Source organism: Castor canadensis, chromosome 12 (genome assembly GCF_047511655.1).
Source record: "Castor canadensis chromosome 12, mCasCan1.hap1v2, whole genome shotgun sequence".
In the NCBI taxonomy this organism is placed as follows: domain Eukaryota; kingdom Metazoa; phylum Chordata; class Mammalia; order Rodentia; family Castoridae; genus Castor; species Castor canadensis.
In genome coordinates, this window is record NC_133397.1 from 41,081,335 (window position 1) to 41,103,360 (window position 22,026).

General features: G+C 40.9%; 2 protein-coding genes across 4 annotated transcripts in view; one reads left to right on the plus strand and one right to left on the minus strand.

The window, feature by feature from the left end:
* Nucleotides 1-875: 875 nt before the first annotated feature.
* Nucleotides 876-18,433, plus strand: Msh6 (mutS homolog 6). Its single transcript, XM_020171702.2, has 10 exons — nucleotides 876-1,241; nucleotides 6,854-7,053; nucleotides 9,383-9,552; nucleotides 10,127-12,671; nucleotides 14,585-14,844; nucleotides 16,753-16,870; nucleotides 17,141-17,230; nucleotides 17,675-17,829; nucleotides 17,937-18,136; nucleotides 18,263-18,433. Exons 1-10 carry the CDS (start codon nucleotides 982-984, stop codon nucleotides 18,342-18,344), a joined length of 4,080 nt encoding a protein of 1,359 aa, XP_020027291.1. The 5' UTR covers nucleotides 876-981; the 3' UTR covers nucleotides 18,345-18,433.
* Nucleotides 18,400-22,026, minus strand: part of Fbxo11 (F-box protein 11) — an 83,670-nt gene continuing 80,043 nt past the window's right edge. For all 3 annotated transcript variants that reach the window (XM_020171703.2, XM_020171704.2, XM_074049637.1), the window contains 5 exons: nucleotides 21,410-21,520; nucleotides 20,806-20,913; nucleotides 20,484-20,592; nucleotides 19,806-19,904; nucleotides 18,400-19,723 (listed from right to left, as the gene is read on the minus strand). In XM_020171703.2, the coding sequence (XP_020027292.1) occupies nucleotides 19,594-19,723; nucleotides 19,806-19,904; nucleotides 20,484-20,592; nucleotides 20,806-20,913; nucleotides 21,410-21,520 (557 nt within the window). In that variant the 3' untranslated portion in view covers nucleotides 18,400-19,593. The remainder of the gene's footprint in view (nucleotides 19,724-19,805; nucleotides 19,905-20,483; nucleotides 20,593-20,805; nucleotides 20,914-21,409; nucleotides 21,521-22,026) is intronic.

Consider the following 22,026-nt stretch of genomic DNA (forward strand, 5'->3'; position numbering starts at 1 on the left):
TATATCTGAAACAAGGTTGATTACGTGTTTAGTAAAGAACCATGATGCAGAACAGTCTCCCTGTACACAGAGCAAATCTTACATAGCTTTTTACCCAAGTGCTGGGTGGGGCTGGTATCTATGCTTATTTGCAATTTGGAATAAGGGGCCAAAGACTTGCCAATCTGTCCACTTCTTTCTTGAATAGGAACTTTTCTCACTCTCACAGGATCTAAAATGTGAAAAATCCTGCGTTTTAGACACATCTGGGGATCTTTAAGGATCTACATCATAAGTTGTGAGGTTTACCTTAATATACATAAAATGCTTGGGTCGGTCAGTAGTTAGCAAAGGAAAGTTGTCTTTAACAGGTTCGCGCACTTGGCATTTATTTATGTGGCATTCGTAAGTGCTACTATGTGCAACTCCGTGAGACCACAACATAAAGAGAGGTAACGGACACAGCTGACTAAACTCTGGTTTCTTTTGCCCCGGCTTAGCGAAAACGTTCCAACCGCGCTTTGGTTGGCCGCCCGCACACAGGGCCGGGCGGGCCTTCCCAGGCGGTGCGCGCTCCCGCAGCTCCCTCCCCGACCCTCCCCTCCGACCAGCCCCCATCACTCCCCGCGCGCTCGCCCGCTTCCGTTCCAGAGGAGGGCTTTCCGAGGCCGCTGCCGCAGCCGCAGCTGACTTCCACCTCTACAGTTCCCCCCGCCGGCCCGCGAACTGAGAGCGGGGCCGCCGCGGTCTCCCGCCCCTCCCCTCACACGCCTTGGAAACGCGCGCCACCGCATCGACCCCTCCTCTCCCCACGTCGCCGCGCGCCGGGGGAGGCAGGGCCTGGCGCGGCCGAGACGCCTGCTGATTGGCCGCTGGGGCCTGTGGGTCGCGCCTCCTCCCTCCCCCTCCCCGCCAGGTTTCCCGCCAGCAGGAGCCGCGCGGTGGATGCGGTGCCTGTAGGCGCTCGGCCCGACCAAACGGTTGGGTTCGCCGACCATCGCAATGTCGCGACAGAGCACTCTGTACAGCTTCTTCCCTAAGTCTCCGGCGTTGAATAATGCCAAGAAGGCCCCAGCCAGGGCCTCACGCGAAGGCGGCGGCCCCGCCACTGCCGCCAGGGCCTCCCCTTCCCCCGCCGGGGATGCGGCCTGGAGCGAGGCTGGGCCTGAGTCCGGGCCCTTGGCGGTCTCCACGTCGCCCCAAGAGGCGAAGAACCTGAACGGAGGGCTGCGGAGGTCGGCCGCGCCTGCAGTCCCTGCCAGGTAGCGGGGCGGGGGTGGGACAGAGGCGGGGCCAGGCGGCGGGGTGCAGAGCCGAGCAAGGGAGGCTCGCCGCGGGGATTGGGGGTGCGTGGCCGGGCGCTAGGCTCGGGGGCGGTGAGGTTCACGGTGGGGTCGGCAGAGTGCAGGCGTTGAGTTCGGAGTACTTGTGAACCGGGTAGGAAATAATACTCTGCAGGGGGAAGGGCTGGTGGGGAGGAGGCGCACAGAGTTAAGGCGCTTTGGAGAAAGCGAAGACACGGTCCGCCAGGAGGAGATTTGGGGGAGGAAGGGAAGGTGCTCGAAGCCCCGGGTAGGGAGGAGACGCGGGAGGTGGGAGCTCGGGGGTGGGGCAGGAAAGAGGCGCTTTGCCCGCCTAGTGTACTGCGCGGGGGAGGGGAGGCGGGACGCCCGCAAATGCGAGATTGAGGGGAACGGCGTTTGGGGTGCGAGAAGTTTTCTCGTCCAAAGCGAGATTTGGGGTTTCAAGAGATGCTAGAGGCTCAGCAAGCCGCTGCGCCGCGGGCCTGGGCGAGAGGCTTGGGGGGCCGGGTTGGGGGTGGGAGCTGGAAGCAGGGACTAAGCCTCCAGTGGCGCGCCGGGGGCGGGCCCCGCTGCGGGCGAGGGGCCTGATTGGACAATGAGGTTACGAGGGCGGGGCAGGGAGCACGGAAAGTGCTGGGATCTGGCTGGGTCCTCCCGCTTTTAGAAGGCTTGTGCGCCCAGACAAATGAAAATGGCAGGAAAAGCTGTATTTTGGCACACGTGCAAGTTCATGTCGAATGAATACCATGTTACTTTTTGGAATACTGTAGTTTTTGTGCACGACTCCACCTGCGGGTGAGGCACCATATTTTTTTCGGAAGTTGGTGGGCCTTTGAAAGACCTTGTTTCTGCCCTGGGCAAAGTTGTGTGGACGCAGCTGTGGGGAAGCCTGCCTGGAGGTGTTTTTCGCGCTTACTGGGTAGTTTGGAGCTGCTGCTTTGCTCGACTGGCCTTTTATCTGGGCAGCGGTAGACATTTTAAAAAGCTCGCTTTTAACTGTTAGAAATAAACTGTAATGGCAGCCATTTGAAATGAAGAAATAGGCTCATTAAAATAAGACCAGAGAGCTAGCTAGTGGCTCTTAGTATCGATTTCAGTTGTCTTCTGTTTAAAGTGTTGTACAGGAATCCCCAGATTTTTCAGAGTGTAACCATAAGGTTACCCTCTAATTTTTTTGGCGGGGGTGAGGGGGTTGAAGTACATGGAACCCAGTTATGGCCTCGCCGTGCTAGACAAGCGCTGCGAACCAATTGAGATACACCCAGAACAGCCATTTAAAAGAGGATAACCCAGGGTGGAGAAAGAGCTCAGTAGCGGAGTGTTTGTGCAGTGTGAAAGCCCCTGGCCAGGTTCGATCCCAGTATTGCAAGAGATAAATCAGTAGACTCTGTGGGAAACAGCCTGCATCCGGAATAACATGAATTAAGTTTACTTCAGTATGAATTGATTTTTGTGGCCTTTAAAGGGATACATTTACTCTAAGTAATACTTTTATATTTATACATCATGTTCGTTTCTCTCGGTGGTGCGTGTGGCTGGGGATCAACTCAGGTCTTAGGAATGTTAGACAAGCACTGTACTTCTGAGCTACATCCCCAGCCAGTCCTTTACGTACGTACTAATAGCATATGCTTTTGTTTGCTGAGGCCTGAGTTCAAGGTTGCTTGCACTATGGAGACAGATTCTGCGGTATTCAATAAAGATGGGCATTTGAATAGTAGGTTTTTAAAAGTTTTTATTTTTTTTGCTGTACTGGGGTTTGAACTTAGGGCCCCACTCTTACTAGGTAGGCACTCTACCACTTGAACCTTTCCACCAACCCAGGTTTTTTTTTTTTTTTTTTTAAGATTTGCCCTTCAGCCGGGCGTTGGTGGCTCACGCCTGTAATCCTAGCCACTCAGGAGGCAGAGAGCAGGAGAATCGCGGTTCGAAGCCATCTGGGGCAAATAGTTCACGAGATCCTATCTCGAAAAAACCCTTTACAAAAAAAAGGACTGGTGGAGTTGCTCAAGGTGAAGGGCCTACTTCAAACCCCAGTACTACAAAGAGAAAAAAAAAAGGATTTGTCCTTCATTTACCAAATGTTCATGTACCCACTGTGCTGAGCACAGTATAAGGCATTGTGGATCCTGCATAAAACATTGAATAGGACAAGCAAGGAGGCATATCTAGAGCACCAGTAGAATGTATGAGCTCCTTTGTGCTTTGGAGGAAGGGGAGGGCATGCATGAGTCAGGCGAGGCTCTCAGCTTTGTATGAAACCATAAGGACCAATAGGTTAGTTAATCTTTGGGGTGTGGGTGGGAAACTGGTCCTAGAAAAAAATCTGGAATGAAAAGAGGAGGGCATGCCAGGTTTGGAGAAGGTAAGTAGCAATCCAGGCTGAAGGGCTACAGAGACATTTGAACTCAATCTGAGAGTGTTGAAAGTTTAAAATGTTGAGCATCTTTCAGTTTTTGTCATTTAAGATTTCCTTTTGTACTGAAGTGCTTAAGTCTTTGGCCTGGTTTTTGTCCAGTTCTTTCAGCTACTGTGATGGAAATATCTTCCATTCTGTATTGTCCTTTCGCTCAGTTTAAATCTTTTAATTAAGAGAAGTTAGTGGTTGTAATGTTGAATTAAAGTCCATCTTTTTCTTTTCTGTGGTAGTTGGGATTGAACCCAGGGCCTCATACATGCTTGGCAAGTGCTCTACCACTTGAACTGCATCCTCTGCCCTTTTGGTTTTGGCCATAGCAGTTTGAACTCAGGGCCTTCTGCTTGCACTAACACTTGAGCCAAGCTCCCAGCCCTTTTTTTGCTTTAGTAATTTTTAAAATAGAGTCTAACCCGTCCTTGGGTATGTCTCCTAGTCCTGTTTGTGCACTCCTTCCCTTCCCTCTCCCTCTCATTCTACTTATGCCTGTCACTTTACCTGGGATGACAGGCATGTCATCCATTGGGTGCCTGTGTTCATTTTTAAAAACTGGGCACTTCCATATGAGTGCTGGTGGCTCATGCCTATAATTCTAGCTACTCAGGAGGCAGAGACCAGGAGGATCATGGTTTGAAGTCAGTCTGAACAAATAGTTCCAGAGACCCTATCTTGAAACTACCTAACACACAAAAAAGGGAGTGGCTCAAGGTGTAGGCCCTGAGTTCAAGCCCTAGTACTGCTAAATAAATAAATAAACAAACAAAATAAAAATTGGGTCCTTGGAGAAAGGAAATACTTCTTTTTTAAGTTATTTTTGAGACACTTGAGACTTCAAACATTTGCAATAATTTGTACAAAGTGACAGCTCTCTTAAAAGACTTAAGTTATGATTAACTTATTTATGTGTAAAATAGCACTATTGTATTTTATACATGTAAGTTTAAAAAAATGAGTCCCCATCCACATTTTTCAGAATCTTGAGTTACTCTTATTTTTTGGGGGAGGTTGGGCAGTACTGGGGCTTGAACTAAGGGCCTGGGGCTTGGTAAGTAAGCCCTTTAACACTTCAACCACACCTCCCAGTTGTGACTTTTTTTTTTTTTTTTTCTTTTGGCTGAGCCACACCTCCCAGCTATCTCACTTTTAATTTTTTTGGCAGTACTGGAGTTTGAGCTCAGTTCTTTATGCTTACTAGGCAGGCGCTCTACCATGTGAGCCAGTCCACCAGCCCTGTCTTGTGTAGGGTATTGTTTGAGATAGGGTCTCTTGAACTATTTGTCCAGGCTGGACTTGAACCTTGAACCTCCTGATCTCTGCCTCAGGAGTAGCTATGGATTATAGATGTGAGCTAACAGTGCTTGATTGTCTCACAGTTTTACTTAAGTATTTTTAATTTCTATAGGACACCTGACATTTTGCAACTTTTGTTGCCTCATAACAGGCAATATAGAATTCCTTTGGGCTTGGGGCATTGTTTCTGTGAATTTAAAATACACCATCATGATGTATGCTGGGTGTGGTGGTGGGAGCCTATAGTCCCAGTTTCTTGGGGGGCAAGGTAGGAAGATCCCTTGAGCCCAGAAGTTCAAACTTCTGAGTTCAAACCATCCTGGGCAATACAGCAAAAAAAACATAATAACCAGAAACATGCAGTAAAATTTTTATTTTTGTGCTGGGGATGTGCCAGGGCCTTGCATATACTAGGAAAGTGATCAGTGATTTGCCACTAAGCTGTGTCCATAGACCCAAAGTGTGCATCATCTACACTAACTCTGTTCTTGAAGACATGTATATAATTAAGTAGCTGATGTCTACCTGAGTTCTTTAGTCCTCAATCCTCTATAACTAAGTTCACACAGGCAAGAGAAATACTCTTAGACCTACTCATCTTCAATGAGTCTCAACTCATCTAGAGGTCTTCATGAGACCAATTGCATACTGTGCTAAGGAAGCACCTTCAGGTCTATAATAATTTCAGTACACAAGGAAAGAAAGACTTGTCAAATTAGCCAGTGATCAGGTTAAAGCCTCACTATGAAGACTCTAAAACTTTAGCGGAATCTCCATCTCCCTCCCACCCTCCCCCTCTCTCTGGTGAGACTGGTTTGTTCACAGAGCTTTGTGCTTGCAAAGCAGGCCCTCTACTACTTAGGCTATGCCTCCAGCTCATTTTGCTGATCTTGGAACCTGGATCCTCCAGATCTCAGCTCCCTTACGTAGCTAGGATTGCAGGTGTGAGCCACCCTGTGCCCAACTGAGTCTCTATCTCTTAAGGAATTTAGTTGCTATTAATAGGGCATTCAGGCTTGACCTAGTGGTTATCCCTATCCTCCCTTCAGAAAAACCTGTCTTGACCCAACAGACAGATGGGAAGTACTCTCCTGTTTGGCCATTCTTTCAAAAGTTACTGGCAGATTTCAGACTGAGAATGGATAGTTCCTTTATGTACACAAAATTTATTTCTCTCCTTTATTTAGCAGAGAGAGTACAGCTTAGGGAAAACATTCTTTTCTAAACTTACAAAATAAATTTACAAAGAAGATTATTTTCAGGTTAATATGTGTGATAGACTTTGTGGTTAAAGTGGCAAAATGGCCAGTGAAGGCGAAGCCTACTTGATAAGAGTGAGACATTGTATTACATACACTGATGCAGGGCTTTTTCTTAATGGGTAGGTTAGTCAGGAGGAAACCCAGCTCTGGTAGAGGCTAGAATTGAGCAGGTAGAGGTGATTTTTTTTTTTTTTTTTTTTTTGTACCATATGCGCTGCCCAGATAAGGTCTGGCTAATTTTGCTCTCAATTGCTATCCTCCTTTCACTACCTCTCCAGTGCTATTTCTGTTTCTTGCCAAGAGCATACTTCTGCCATTGCATTTAAAACTTTGAGTCTGAGAAAATTTCTTACCTTAATATCAGGGTTTTTATATTTGTGTTTGTCTTAATAATTACATAAGCACTATGATACTAGCTTATGTTTTAAAAGTTACTTCAACATCTGATTTAAAACAAAAACATTAACTATGGAATTTCTATGCTTGAAATATTAATGTCAGAGGACTTCAAAGGAGTTTTATAACTTCCTTGAAGTTGTTTATTTGTAGGTAATTGCCTTAGCAAACTATTAACCAAGTTATGTATTTCCTTTTGGCAACAGTTCTTGTGACTTCTCACCAGGTGATTTGGTTTGGGCCAAGATGGAAGGTTACCCTTGGTGGCCTTGCCTGGTTTACAATCACCCCTTTGATGGAACATTCATCCGGGAGAAAGGGAAATCAGTCCGTGTCCATGTACAGTTTTTTGATGACAGCCCAACAAGGGGCTGGGTTAGCAAAAGGCTGTTAAAACCATATACAGGTAAGAGAGATGGGTAAAAGTCACTTAGGAGTGTGTGTGTATGTATGAAAGAGGGAGGGAGGAGAAAGGGGGAGATTGAATATGACAGAATATGAGAATATGATGAAATTAAGTGTATTTTCTCCCTTGTAGATTGCAAGAGTGATAGTTGAGAGTTCTGGCATGGTAAAGGGATGAGATGTAGTTGGTCTGTAGCAAGTTTGTTCTCTGGGGTGGAATGTGTATTTTTGGTCCTTTGAATAACATAGCAGTTAAAGCCATTAAAGAAAAATTTATTTCATGATTGGAATTAATAACCAAACTACAACATTCAGACAAGAGAAAGGTAAATTATACTGTCCCCATCTTGTCTTCAAAAATAGGTAATGCAAGCAGGATGCATACTATGTGGGCTCAAATTGTCACCCATTAGCACATATTTGAGTTGTGTTTTACACTGGAATTCTGGAACTATAGCTTTCTTTTCCTAAACCCAGCTTTATTTATCACAGATAGCAGCAGTCTTGCATGTTTACCCTCACTTGGCCTAGGTGCAGCCCTAGTTTCTTGAATTATATACAGCCCATGCCAGTGTGATTGCAAGATACATTTCACTGCACAGGAGGGTTGTGGACAAGCCATCCTTTGTCCTCAGACAGGCCAGGCACGTTGTTGAGGTCCATGTTGTAGAATTAGAACAAGTATCAGTTTCCTAGAACTCTGGGAATCATACTTTATGGTGTGTGTGTCCCTCTTGCAAAAGGTGTGGAGTGCACTGAAGAAAAAACTATGACTAAATGGAACCCTGATATACAGAATGGAAAGAAATCAGGACTTTTGCTTATCTTCTCTACTAATTTGGTGTATACTCTTGGTCAACAAAAGTAAATTATTTTCTGATAACTGTTACATATGTGTGAAATGAGCTTTCATTTTTACCTCATTGAATAAATGAGGGTTTCTCTAGGACCAATATTGAGATACTGAAAAAGATTGGGCAAAATAACTTAAAGAAAATTTTAACATTTATGTTGTCATTATTTTACAAAATTATCTCTGTGCATATACTGCTCTTTGATCTTTAAAATTCCTAATTCTTGGGCTAGGGGTGTTTGTAGCTTGGTAGTTAGAGCACTTACCTAGCACGCACAAGGCCCTGGGGTTGATTCCCAGCACCTAGTTTTATAAAGGAAAAAAATACCAGTTATTGCAACATAGGCAAGTTAATAAAACAGCCAAGAGGCACAGGTGGAAAAGAAAATAGATCTCTTGTAGACAAGTGTTCATGGGAACAGTGCAGGGTGGTGTGAGTGCAGCTAACAAAAGGCACTTGGGAAAAGTTCTTGGGAGACATACTCCAATTGATTTTGCTTGTTCCATTTTGTAGCTTTTGCTACAGCTCTTTAGAGAAATGGGAAATTGTAGCTTCAATTTATCTTAAGATGTCACATGAAAGTGGTGGGTTCCAATGAAATTTTGGTTGTCCTGTTCAAGTTTTCATGCACAGAAAGAAGGAAGTATAATGTTTTTGGATTAGACAAATACAGATTTCTTTTACAATTATGGTTTAATATTTGGGCAGAACAGAGCAGGACATTTATTTCTAGTTATGTCTCTTGGCAAAGAACTAAACAATTTGTACCATTAGGTTTGTGGGCATCAGTACCTAAGTTTTTGCTCAGTGGATAAAAGTGTCATGTTAATGAAATGAATTTATTTTTTTAGTGGTAGACATTGAACCAGGGCTTCACATGCTAGGCAAATACACTGAACTACACTCCCAGCCCCTTGAAATGAATTTTAAGTGAGATAACTATGAAGAAAAAAGTTTTAAAGCAAAGAAGTTTAAAGTTGAATTTTGATGCTATTATTTTGAAGAAGAAAAAAAATTAAAAAAAAAATACATTTAGAGTCTGAACTGGGTTACCCTTTCCAAATGGTAGTCCCCTTACCAATAGTAAGTTGGTTTGGTTATGCACTTATTTAAATGTAACTAATCTAACTGCTTTTGGGATGAAACTTCAGAAGGGCTCCCCAAACCACATTTGTAACTGCTTTACTTGAGGTATGTACATCAGTTTAGGGCCATAGTCCCAATTCATTAGTAGGAGAGAGACTCTTAAATTGTCCTGGATGACTCAACAGTTATGGCAACTTCTAGAAGTAAAAGTGGTGATTCCAGTTTCATTGGTAGTTTTTTCCTGAAAATTCCTTCTAAGGGCTTTAGTGATGTATCTGTATGGATAAAAAACAATGGGGCATTAGGTATTATACTTGTCATTCTAGTTTGTAAGGGCATTTGCAGTTATAAACTGAGTCAACTGTCCATTTCTTTTGTACACATTTCTAGGTTCAAAATCAAAGGAAGCCCAAAAGGGAGGTCATTTTTATAGTTCAAAGTCTGAAATACTAAGAGCAATGCAACGTGCAGATGAAGCTTTAAATAAAGACAAGATTAAGAGGCTTGAATTGGCAGTGTGTGATGAGCCCTCAGAGCCAGAAGAGGAGGAAGAGACTGAGGTAGGGTATTGCATTTTGTTATTTCTGTTAAAAGAGGGTGATGGGGAAAAATGGTGGGAATATGTGTGGCAGGGAGATATACTGAAGTGATAGAATCTTGTGTGTATATATAACTTTATTGTGAATACCCATGTGCACTTGTACGTTTCTGTTCTTCCATAGATCAGAGGTTAAGTTAGATTATAGCTCAACAGTTTACCCTCTCCCCTTTAAAAGAGAGTCTGTAGCTCAGGCTGGCTTCAAATTCACAATCCTCCTGCCTCAGCCTCCTAAGTGATGAAATTACAGAAATGTACCACCAGGCCCAGCCACGACAGTTGTTTTAAAGTTAGGTGAAAAAGAAACTGATGGTCTTTGAAAAAGAAAACTTGTTTTGGAGACCACAGCAGTGTTGTAGTTTTTCAAATCAATATTTCCTTCCTTCTTCCCTCCCTCCCTCCCCCCATTTAGTGGTACTAGGATTTAAATTGAGGTTTTATTTTTTCATAGTGCTAAGTAAGGACTGAATCCAGGGCCTCTTGTATGGGTCCCAGCCCTATGTTTTGTTTTCATACACTGTTTCCTTGTCTGGCAGGTAGGTGCAACTTATGTGTCAGATAGGAGTGAAGAAGATAATGAAATTGAAAGTGAAGAGGAAGTTCGGCCTAAGATGCAAGGATCTAGGCGGAGTACCCGCAAAGTAAAAAAACGAAGGGTCATATCGGACTCTGAGAGTGACATTGGTGGTTCTGATGTGGAATTCAAGCCAGATGCGAAGGAGGAGGGAAGCAGTGATGAAATGAGCAGTGGAGTGGGGGATAGTGAGAGTGAAGGCCTGGGCAGTCCTGTTAAAGTTGCTCCAAAGCGGAAGAGAATGGTGCCTGGAAGTTGTTCATTTATAAAGAAAAACTCGAAGAAGGAAACACCCTCAACTACCAAACGAGCAACTGGCATTTTGTCAGAAACCAAGAATACATTGAGTGCTTTCTCTGCCCCTCAAAATTCTGAATCCCAAGCCCACGTTAGTGGAGGAGGTGATGACAGTAGTCGCCCCACTGTCTGGTATCATGAAACTTTAGAATGGCTTAAGAAGGAAAAGAGAAGAGATGAGCACAGGAGGCGGCCTGATCACCCTGATTTTGATGCATCTACACTCTGTGTACCTGAAGATTTCCTTAATTCCTGTACTCCTGGGATGAGGAAGTGGTGGCAGATTAAATCTCAAAATTTTGATCTTGTCATCTTTTATAAGGTGGGGAAATTTTATGAACTGTACCACATGGATGCTGTTATTGGAGTCAATGAACTGGGTCTAATATTCATGAAAGGTAACTGGGCCCATTCTGGTTTTCCTGAAATTGCTTTTGGCCGATACTCAGATTCCCTGGTGCAAAAGGGCTATAAAGTAGCACGAGTGGAACAGACTGAAACTCCAGAAATGATGGAGGCACGATGCCGGAAGATGGCACACATATCTAAGTTTGATAGGGTGGTGAGGAGGGAGATATGTAGGATCATTACCAAAGGTACACAGACCTACAGTGTGCTGGAAGGTGACCCCTCTGAGAACTACAGTAAGTATCTTCTTAGCCTCAAAGAAAAAGAGATAGATTCTTCTGGCCACACTCGTGTATATGGTGTGTGCTTTGTTGATACGTCACTAGGAAAGTTTTTCATCGGTCAGTTTTCAGATGATCGTCATTGTTCCAGATTTAGAACTCTAGTGGCACACTATCCTCCAGTGCAAGTCTTGTTTGAGAAAGGAAATCTCTCAACAGAAACTAAGACAATTCTGAAGGGCTCATTATCATCTTCTCTTCAGGAAGGTCTGATACCAGGCTCCCAGTTTTGGGATGCAACTAAAACTTTGAGAACACTCCTTGAAGAACGATATTTTACTGAAAAGCAAAATGAAGACAATGGGGTTGTATTACCCCAGGTGCTTAAAGGTATGACCTCAGAATCTGATTCCATTGGGTTGACACCAGCTGAGAAGAGTGAATTGGCCCTCTCTGCTCTGGGTGGTTGTGTCTTCTACCTCAAAAAATGCCTTATTGATCAGGAACTTTTATCCATGGCTAATTTTGAAGAATATATTCCTTTGGATTCTGACATTGTCAGTACTACAAGATCTGGTGCTGTCTTTACTAAAGCCAACCAACGAATGGTGCTAGACGCAGTGACCTTAAATAATTTAGAGATTTTCCTGAATGGGACAAATGGTTCTACTGAAGGAACCCTGCTAGAAAGGATTGATACTTGCCATACTCCCTTTGGTAAACGGCTCCTGAAACAATGGCTTTGTGCTCCACTCTGTAGCCCTTTCGCGATAAATGATCGCCTAGATGCCATAGAAGACCTCATGGCTGTACCTGACAAAATCTCTGAAGTCGCAGACCTTCTTAAGAAGCTTCCAGATCTTGAGAGGCTGCTGAGTAAAATTCATAATGTTGGATCTCCTCTAAAGAACCAGAATCACCCAGATAGCAGGGCTATAATGTATGAAGAAACTACATACAGCAAAAAAAAAATAATTGATTTTCTTTCTGCTCTGGAAGGATTCAAAGTAATGTGTAAAATTACAGAGATTTTGGAAGAAGTTGTTGATGATTTTAAGTCTAAAATCCTTAAACAGGTTGTTACTCTGCAGACAAGAAATCCTGAAGGCCGCTTTCCTGACTTGACTACAGAACTGAACCGATGGGATACAGCCTTTGATCATGAAAAGGCTCGAAAGACTGGACTGATTACTCCCAAAGCAGGATTTGACTCTGATTATGACCAAGCACTTGCTGACATAAGAGAAAATGAACAGAGCCTCCTGGAGTACTTAGAGAAACAGCGCAGTCGAATTGGCTGTAGGACCATTGTCTATTGGGGGATTGGTAGGAATCGTTACCAGTTGGAAATTCCAGAGAATTTCACCACCCGTAATTTGCCAGAAGAATATGAGTTGAAATCTACCAAGAAGGGCTGTAAGCGATACTGGACCAAAACTATTGAGAAGAAGTTGGCTAATCTGATGAATGCTGAAGAACGTAGAGACACGTCATTGAAGGACTGCATGCGGCGACTGTTCTATAACTTTGATAAAAATTACAAGGACTGGCAGTCTGCTGTGGAGTGCATTGCGGTGTTGGGTAAGACTGAAAAATCTTGTTCCTCAGGGTTTGATTAGTAATGCTTTGTGTCCTAGTTGAATATCCCTAAATGTAAGTGAGATGGTGTGTTTACTGGCATGTATGTATACATGGCTTCTTTATTAGGCAAAATGACTAGGTTGCCCACAGTAATTTAAGTAAGTAATTTAATTATTACTAGCCTTCTGACATTTCTTCAGAAGTGTTGAACAATTGAATAGAAGATTGGTAAATTATGAGTGAGACAAGCTTTGTTTTAAATCGTATTTCTTTTGTTTTTGTTTCCCCTGGCTGATTTCAAACCACAGTCTTCCTGATCTCTGCCTCCTGATAGCTAGGATTACAGGCGTGAGCCACTGGTGCCTGGCTCAATCAAAAACATTTATTTTTTTTGGCAGTACTGGGGCTTGAACTCAGGTCCTTCACCTTGAGCCACCCCACCAGCCCTATTTTTGTAAAGGGTTTTTTACGATAGGGTCTTGCAAACTTTTTTTTTCCCCCTTGGGCTGGCTTCAGTGATCCTCCTAATCTCTACCTCCTGAGTAGCTAGGATTAAGGTGCGAGCCACTGGCACCCTTCTTCAATCAAATTTCTTGAAAAAATTTTTTTAGTAGTGCTAGGTCAAGTGTCACTTTTTGTTTTGGGCGATACAAGTTTGAACTCGGGGCCCTCACCCTTGAACTCCCATTTGAGGGTCCCTCCTCCACTCCCCAAACACTTCTGCTTTAATTTTTCAGATTGGGTCTTGAGCCTTGGGCTTTTGGCTTTGACTGGTTTTGGATTTCAATTCTCCTCTCTGATTCCCAAGTAGCTGGGATTATTGTTGAGATCTACTGGGCCTAGTCATGGGTTTAAACTCAAGGCTTCATGCTTACAAAGCAGGTGTTGTACCGCTTGAGCCACATCTCTAGTCCATTTTTGTTTTGGTTATTTTGGAGATGGGTCTTGATAACTTTTGCCTGGGCTGACCTGGAACTACAGTCCTGATCTCACCCTCCCAAGTAGCCAGGAATATAGGAATTTGGTAATCCTTTGAACTCCATAAATTATTTCTTTTAAATGTCACGGCCAACATACCTGGAGCCTTTTGATTTATTTTTAATTAACTTTTTCTTGGTGGTACTGGTGCTTGAACTCAGGGCCTCATACTTGCTAGGCAGGCACTCTACCACTTGAGCCACTCTGTCAGCCCTTATTTTTAAGCAAAAAAAATTTAAATATAGTAACTATCATTTGCCCAGATTTTTTCTTATTTTTCAAAGCCTTAGGATTGAATCTAGGGCTTCAAGCATGCAATCTACCACTGAACTACACCTATAGCTCCATATCCAGATTTGTAATACAACCTGTTTTGAGCTGAATACAGCTATCCGGTGAAATGAATTAATGTCCTTGTGTTTCAGTGTGCTGCATTTGGTAATTGGGTTGTTTAAAAAAAAAATTCTTCCCTAGTATGGGTGTTTGAAATTGGTCAGTTTATTTGGCTGCTAAGATTGTTTTAGTATCAGTATGAGAAGTCTCAGAACATTCTGCTTCCCCAAGAAGTAAGAGGTAAATGTATTTCTTCACTGTATTTTAAACTTCCCCATGACAATCTTCTGGTGCAAGTGTTGGAGACTAACTTGAACATAATTTTTCATTTCATCCAAGTGCCATAATGAAGACATTGGAAACACCTGGGCTGATAACTTATTTTTAGTAACAAAAGCATTTTATGTGTATTATGCAGTTAGTAAAAAATATATTACTAACTAGAATAGTTAGAAAAAGTATCTGTATAGGGCAAAAGGAAGTACCTCCATTGAGTGAAACACATTTTGGAAGACTACTTATAGAAGTTGGGTCTTTGTGCTTTGTAGAGGTTGTGATAGTTTACTTATCAAGAAACCTCACTTGTATCTTCTTTTTAACAGATGTCTTATTGTGCCTGGCTAACTACAGTCAAGGAGGTGATGGTCCTATGTGTCGTCCAGTAATTCTGCTACCAGAAGACACTCTCCCCTTCTTAGAACTTAAGGGATCACGACATCCCTGCATTACGAAGACTTTTTTTGGAGATGATTTTATTCCTAATGACATTCTAATAGGCTGTGAGGAAGAGGAAAATGGCAAAGCCTTTTGTGTACTTGTTACTGGACCGAACATGGGGGGCAAGTCCACACTCATAAGACAGGTAATTATCTTTATGTTCTGTTAATTGGAAAGCAACAGTGGCTCACACCTATAATCTTAGCTACTTTGGAGACTGAGATTGGGAAGACTGTGGTTCAAGGCCAGCCTAGGCAAATAGTTCAGAGACTCTCATCTCCAAAATAACCCAAACAAAATGGGTTGGGCCAGTGGTTTGAGAGTGCTTGGTTTTATAACTATGAACCTTGAGTTCAAACTAAAAAAAAAAAGTTGTGGCTGGGTGTGTGTTAAGCAGCTCAGTGGTGGACTGTGTGCTTAATACGGGTTCAGTCCCTGGCAACCCCCTTCTAAAAGAAAGTGTAATTCATAACACTAGGCATATTATATTATCTAAGATATTTGTTTTCCAAATAACACAAAGTTAGTAAATTTAGTCACTGTTTTAGGAAGCAAATGTTTTGATGTTTATGTCATCAAACATTTACAGTTTAATGATAAGGGCAGTTATGATAATGGGTGAGGGGGAGGTTTTAGGCTCTTTGACTTGAGGAGGTATTTTCACGAGAAAAAATGTAGAGTGAATGAAGGGAGGGGGTTAAGGGGAGAGACGATGGGGACAATGTAGGTAATGTACAAATCTTAACTAGGATTGTCACTACAGATCCCTCCCCCCCGTAATGAACATATCCTAATTAAAAGTTTATTTAAAAAAAAAGACAAAAAAAGATGGAGTTTTGTACATTTAATTTTGATGCTAGGGACTGAACCCAGGCCTTGGTACATGCTGTAACCACTGAGCCCATTGTTACTCCTCAAGGAATATATTCTTGTTAACTGCCCCACCCTGTTTTTGGTCCTTTTAAGATTCCTAAAAGACTGGAAGACTTGCTCAGATAAGGAAGCAAATAAAATAATAAAATGACTGTAGTTGACTCTTGGGAAACTACTTTTGGGAAAGACATGATAACTTTTTTTTTGGAACTCAGGGCTTTCACGTTGAGCCACTCCCTACCAGTCTATTATTTTGTGAAGGGTTTTTCAAGATAGAGTCTCTGGAATTATTTGCCCCAGCTGGCTTCGAACCACAATCCCCCTGATCTCTGCCTCCTGAGTAGCTAGGATTACAGCCACTGGCACCTGGCTGACACGATGACCTTTTTGATGTTTATCTTCTGTTTCTTTATACCAGGGGCTGCTTGGGCCAGCCACAGAACTAAAAATAAGTTTTTACATTTTGAAAAACTTATAAAGGAAATTAGTTTGTTGACTGCTATTGCTCTCCTGTACATATTATACTTTTGTTCACCTAATTTGGTAACTAGAGGGGCAGTATAGGTGCCTTTATAAAAAATCTGGAGAGAATGTGACAAAATATAGAAATTGCATCCCCTGAAATAAATTCACTCGGTCCAGAATTGGTTCTAAGATCTTGAAAGTGTTTCTAGTTGATGTCTACTCTTTAGACAGTTCTAGTCCGGGTTAGAATTCACTAGAGTTATGTGTTAGTACACAGGTTCAGATGTCAAAGGCATTGTTTTCTTTTTTTAATTTTTTTTTCTTGGTGGGACTGGGGTTTGAACTCATGGCTTTGTACTTGCAAAGTAGGCAGTCTGCTCTTAAGCCACACCAGTCCATTTTGCTCTGGTTGTATTTTTGGGATGGGGTCTCAAACTGTTTGCTTGGGCTGGCCTTGAACCTTGATCCTCCCAACCTCAGCTTCCCAAGTAGCTGGTATTAACAGCCATGAGCCACCAGTGCCCAGCCTGTCAAAGCCATCTTGATTCACTAAGCCTCACTTCCCTTCATTTTGGCAAATGGGTATGAAAACAGATTGTGGATTTTTTTTCAGAATGCCTGACTCTTTTATAAGGATTCTTAAAGAGAAATGTTATTATGTATTGGTTCTTTTTATTATTCCAATCATAAAATACCTTTCCTCCTATCTTCACAGACTGGTCTGTTAGCTGTAATGGCCCAGATGGGTTGTTACATACCTGCTGAAGCATGTAGGCTCACACCAGTTGATAGAGTGTTTACTAGACTTGGTGCTTCAGATAGAATAATGTCAGGTGAGTTGTTCTTTTTCCTCCACACCTAAGGCTTTGTCAGTTCACTTGGAAGTAATAAAGACATCTACCTCTTGGGTGTTTAAACTTGATGTATGATTTTTCTGGTATTGTGCAATGCTTCAGACATTAAAAAAAAATGACTTGTAGTTAAAATTTCAGTTTAAGACTACATCTTTTTGTACATCTATTCAAATGATGTAAAAGCTGAATCTGCTGTTAATGTGATTCTTAAAATTATCTTACATTTGTAATACGACTTTTCTTGTTTAGGTGAAAGTACGTTTTTTGTTGAATTGAGTGAAACTGCCAGCATACTTAGGCACGCAACAGCGCATTCTCTGGTGCTTGTGGATGAATTAGGTAAGACAAAACTTTTCTTGAAGGCTGTCTTAAGAACATGAGTACAAAGAACTACTTCTCTGATTATTTGAAGGACATGAAAAGACTTAGTATAAAAGGTACTGGTTATAATGTAGGGATTATGAGAATACTTACTAGCTTCCTAATGGGAAGTTTCTGAACTTCAGCACTACTTTCTTAAATTCCATTCCCCAAGGACTGCTAAGCAGACCTATTTCCAGAACGCTTTGGTTAAGCTGGGAACTGAATTTATAGCCTCATGCTTGCTAAGATCCTTGAACGGCTCTCTGATCCTAAGGTTGGCCGTGAACTCAAGTTACTCCCACATTGGCCTCTTGAGTAGCCAGAATTATAGAGAAGCACCACTGCCTCTAGCATTGTTATTATTTTTTTAAACTTTTTGGTAAAAAAGGCCCACTGTATATGCATATTTCACTTTTACAGGAAGAGGTACTGCAACATTTGATGGGACAGCAATAGCAAATGCAGTTGTTAAAGAACTCGCAGAGACCATAAAGTGTCGTACATTGTTTTCTACCCATTACCATTCTTTAGTAGAAGATTATTCTAAGAATGTTTGTGTGCGCCTAGGACATATGGTATGTGCAAATTGTTTATTTAAACATTGTTCACTTTTTGAGGGGGTCAAGTGGGCATTTTAAATGCTAGCAAGTAATAGCTATTAAAATATTTTTCTTTCTTTAAGGCATGCATGGTAGAAAATGAATGCGCAGACCCCAGCCAGGAGACGATTACTTTCCTCTATAAATTCATTAAGGGAGCTTGTCCTAAGAGCTATGGCTTTAATGCAGCAAGACTTGCTAATCTTCCAGAGGAAGTTATTCAGAAGGGACACAGAAAAGCAAGAGAATTTGAGAAGATGAATCAGTCACTACGACTATTTCGGTAACTATATTTGGATATAATTTATATATCTGTCTATCTGTTAAATTTTCTAATGGTAAGGGAAGAGGGATAATGTACCTGAGATAGTACCAAAAAAAAGACGATTATTTTTATTTTTATTTTAAGGGAAGTTTGCCTGGCTAGTGAAAGGTCAACTATAGATGCTGAAGCTGTCCATAAGTTGCTGACTTTGATTAAGGAGTTATAGAACTACATTGGAAGTTGGAGTTGACTTTTGACGAAGGTGGTAAATTCAGACAACATTATGATCTAATAAACTTTATTTTTTAAAAATGACCATTTTTCCATTTTCTTTCTAGGAAATTAAACCCTTTTAATTCTTACCTACCTTCTACATAATGGTTATTGAATACTCCACAATATATTAAGTCTAGATGTTATGGTACATGCATACACTTTCAGGCTGTTTATACCCACTGTCACCAATACACATAAATGGGGGAGGGGGAGCTATGAAACTGTATAGGGCTGTATATATACTGGTCTCAGCTTAATGCAAGAAATTGTTTTAATTTCCGCAGTTTTGTCTAAACTGTTCAAAAAAAAACTATGAACAGAGTTCAAATACAGGACTGTTTTGAAGAGACTTTCTAAAGTGTACTTTAAAACATAGTAGTTTTTACCTTTCACAAAACTGAGTTACAAGAATACTTTTGTTTTACAGTGCATCCCTTCCTAGGAAGTCTCATTAAAACACTCACTTTTTCTAGGGGCAATTCTGAATGTTGCACAGGGAAGGGAAGGAAATAATAGTCTTAACTTTTCTTAAAGGATACCAGAAACATTGCTGGATATAATTTAAGATTAGTGTTTTCTCTTTCATAGAAAGAACGTACATACTGGGACATGAGTACAGTTACAGCAAGTCTAGGTGTGCTAACAAAACAGGGCACATTCAAGTACAATAAGATTTTGCTTGAAATTAAAAACAAACTACATGAGATTAAAGCATTAAAATCATATTTCTCAATCTGAATACATGTTAAAAAAAAAATTGAAAGAAACGCAGAAGTGCTAGCTCACATTTTTACCATATTACAAAAGCAATTGGTACCCATGTCCATTAAAGGCAGCAACAAAGCTGCTTGTCTATTGAAGATTACTACTGCAAATTGGACTGCATTCAATGCTAGTTGTAAAAACACCAGCTTTTCAGAAGTTGGTATCTGTACAAAATTGCAGCTTATTTTCTTCACTTCTGTCCCTTCAAAAGTCTTTACACAGTAATGCTAAAACACCCAGCTTTGAGATCCTGAGTCAATATATTGCCACTTTCTTTTTGGTAGCTTGAGCTTCATAGTGTCAACTGACCTTGTGTATCCATTTTAATACAGTCTCTTCCTGTAGCATGGGCAAATATTTTAAATCTTCTTTCAAAAAAATGTTTTTTAAGTTATGATGTTAGAATGGCAGGACGTTTTCTTTTAGGAAGGAATTCAGTTGTGCTGCAATGTATTAGATTCTATAGGCGGAGCAGAGTCATATAGTGTGTCTGTATCATGTGTAGGCTCACCAGCTAATGTACAAGGATTAGACAGTGTTCCAGCACCACAGTCACAGAAAAACCTAAAGCAAAATGAAAATCCAAAAGTTAGGAAAGTGAGGGGGGGGGGAAATGGGGTGACAAAGCAATGTGTGTGCTACGTACCTATCATGTCTAATAAATTCTACATCATGTCCCTGATGGCACTTCTTAATGCAGTTCACACATATGGCATTTCGATCTGTGGTGTTACAAGTATGACATCTAAAAGGCAAAACCATTTCAACATCAATATTCCTGGAATTCAATACTCCACTTTTATTTTAATAAGTCATCTATTAACTATAACCTTTAGATAACAAAAAACAAAAGGAAGTTTGGTGGCTCCAGTCCAGAATATGAAAAGGAAACTTCAGTGGAATAAGTGAATTTTGAGTCTGTATTCTGAGGAAAGGGAATGATTTTTTTGGAGGGATAGGGAGGTTGCGTTGGTTTTTTTTTTTTTTCCCCTTTTAAACTACCACTTGAGCTACATCTCCAGCCCCAAGGGAATGATAAAATTTTAAATTATAAAAGCAGCTCTTAAGTCCTGGGCTGAGGTGATTTATTCAGTGACTCTGTATCACTTAATGCTTTAAAACGCCTAAGGAAAACAGTGATTTTGAATGACCATCAGTTCATATAGTACTGCATTTTTTTTTCTGTATTTTTGGTCTTTGATTATAAAACTCACTGTGAACTACATATGTTCTCTTTTCACTAACATACAGCCAAAAATGCACTGCCAATTTAAAAGGACAATCACTTTACCCTTTTGTGGACTCAAATAGTTTAGAAATATACCTGTAGAAATCATGCATGGGATAGCTGGTATAACTTGATATTTTATATAAGCATTGGCCTCTACTAACAGCCTTTTCTATGGCATCTTGATTGTTCATTATTTTGTTATCTGTAATAAAAGAAAATATAAATTAGAGAACAAAAAACTTAAACTAAGGAATAAAGGATTGTCCTAATAGAAGCTAGCCAATGGGGTAATTTATTTTCCAACTATTTGAACAAATCTGTAAACAGGGACAGAAGGAATCAGTTAAATAGTGGCTTATGAGTATAATCTTTTTGACATTTCATTTATTTGTAAGCAGAACAGACTCCAACATACCTTTCATTGTCACATTAACACCAGATGCTAAAAATAAGCCTCCAAATCGGTTGTTAAAAATCTGATTGCCTTCCAGTGTTGCAGTTGCGTGATTTGTAATTTCAATACCTAAAGTAAAATTTACAAACAAGTGATACGTCACTTTATACTTTCTTAAAAGAAAGCCTGAATTAGCAAATGCAGTAAGCTGGTACTTTGAAGAACTACAAATATTCAGTAACTTTCACTGTCCACTGCTGATACAGTACAATAGTAAAGGTTCAGAAATATTATTAGGTAATAGCCAGTTTACATACTGAAAAGGAACTAAATGGTTATTTGTAAATTAACTGACTTCACTAGCAAAAAAGTCAGAGGGCTTAAGTTTATACTCCAGCATTTACTTTATCCTCATGAGTGGTTCATAGTTATTAATGAAGAGTCGGTTATATATTCTTGTAAATTTAGCCAAGTAGAAGAATCCAGGACTTGGAGAAGATTCTCTCATAAGTGACTGACAGGCATTCAGCTACTTTGGGTGTACTCCGTACACTATTTAGAACAAACAAAACAAGACAAAAATACTTTGCAGAACAAGCCACAGTTAACAAAAGAAAATACAAACCTGCAGCAAATCCATCAAATATTCTGTTTTTCCTTAAGACTGGATGACTATTAGTGCTGATGAGAACACCTGCTTGAGCGTTTCTGAAAATATCATTTTCTTCAAGGAGACCTATAATAAAATATTTCCTTAGAATAAGGTTAACGAATATAGCAAACTATTACTCTTTTTAGGTTTTCTTTTACATCTTACTAGCTGCATTGAAAATTTGCAGGACTACTTTCTTCAAGTGAAAAAGTTTATTAGTAATAAGCTATATTTTCTTCTTTATTAATATAATAGTCATAATTTTCCATTATTTGTCTCCTTTCATCTATTGCATGGTTTCCAGTAAGTTTCTTACAACTCTTAGGCCTTTTATGCTTACAAAACTTTTCGAATAAAGTTTAAGATTTTCAAAGTTTTCCCTCAACCTACTTGTCCTTTCTTACATTATCTGTTCTCTTATTTTATTAGGAACTGAACTTAGGGCCTTGTGGCAAGCACTCTACCACTGAAGACATGTTCCCAGGTCCTTTGTTTTTAGTTTGTTTTCCAGATAAGGTGTTGTGTTTTTGCTTGGGTCACCCTCAGACCCCAGTCCTCCCACCTTTGTCTCAGCTCCTGAGTAGGTGGAA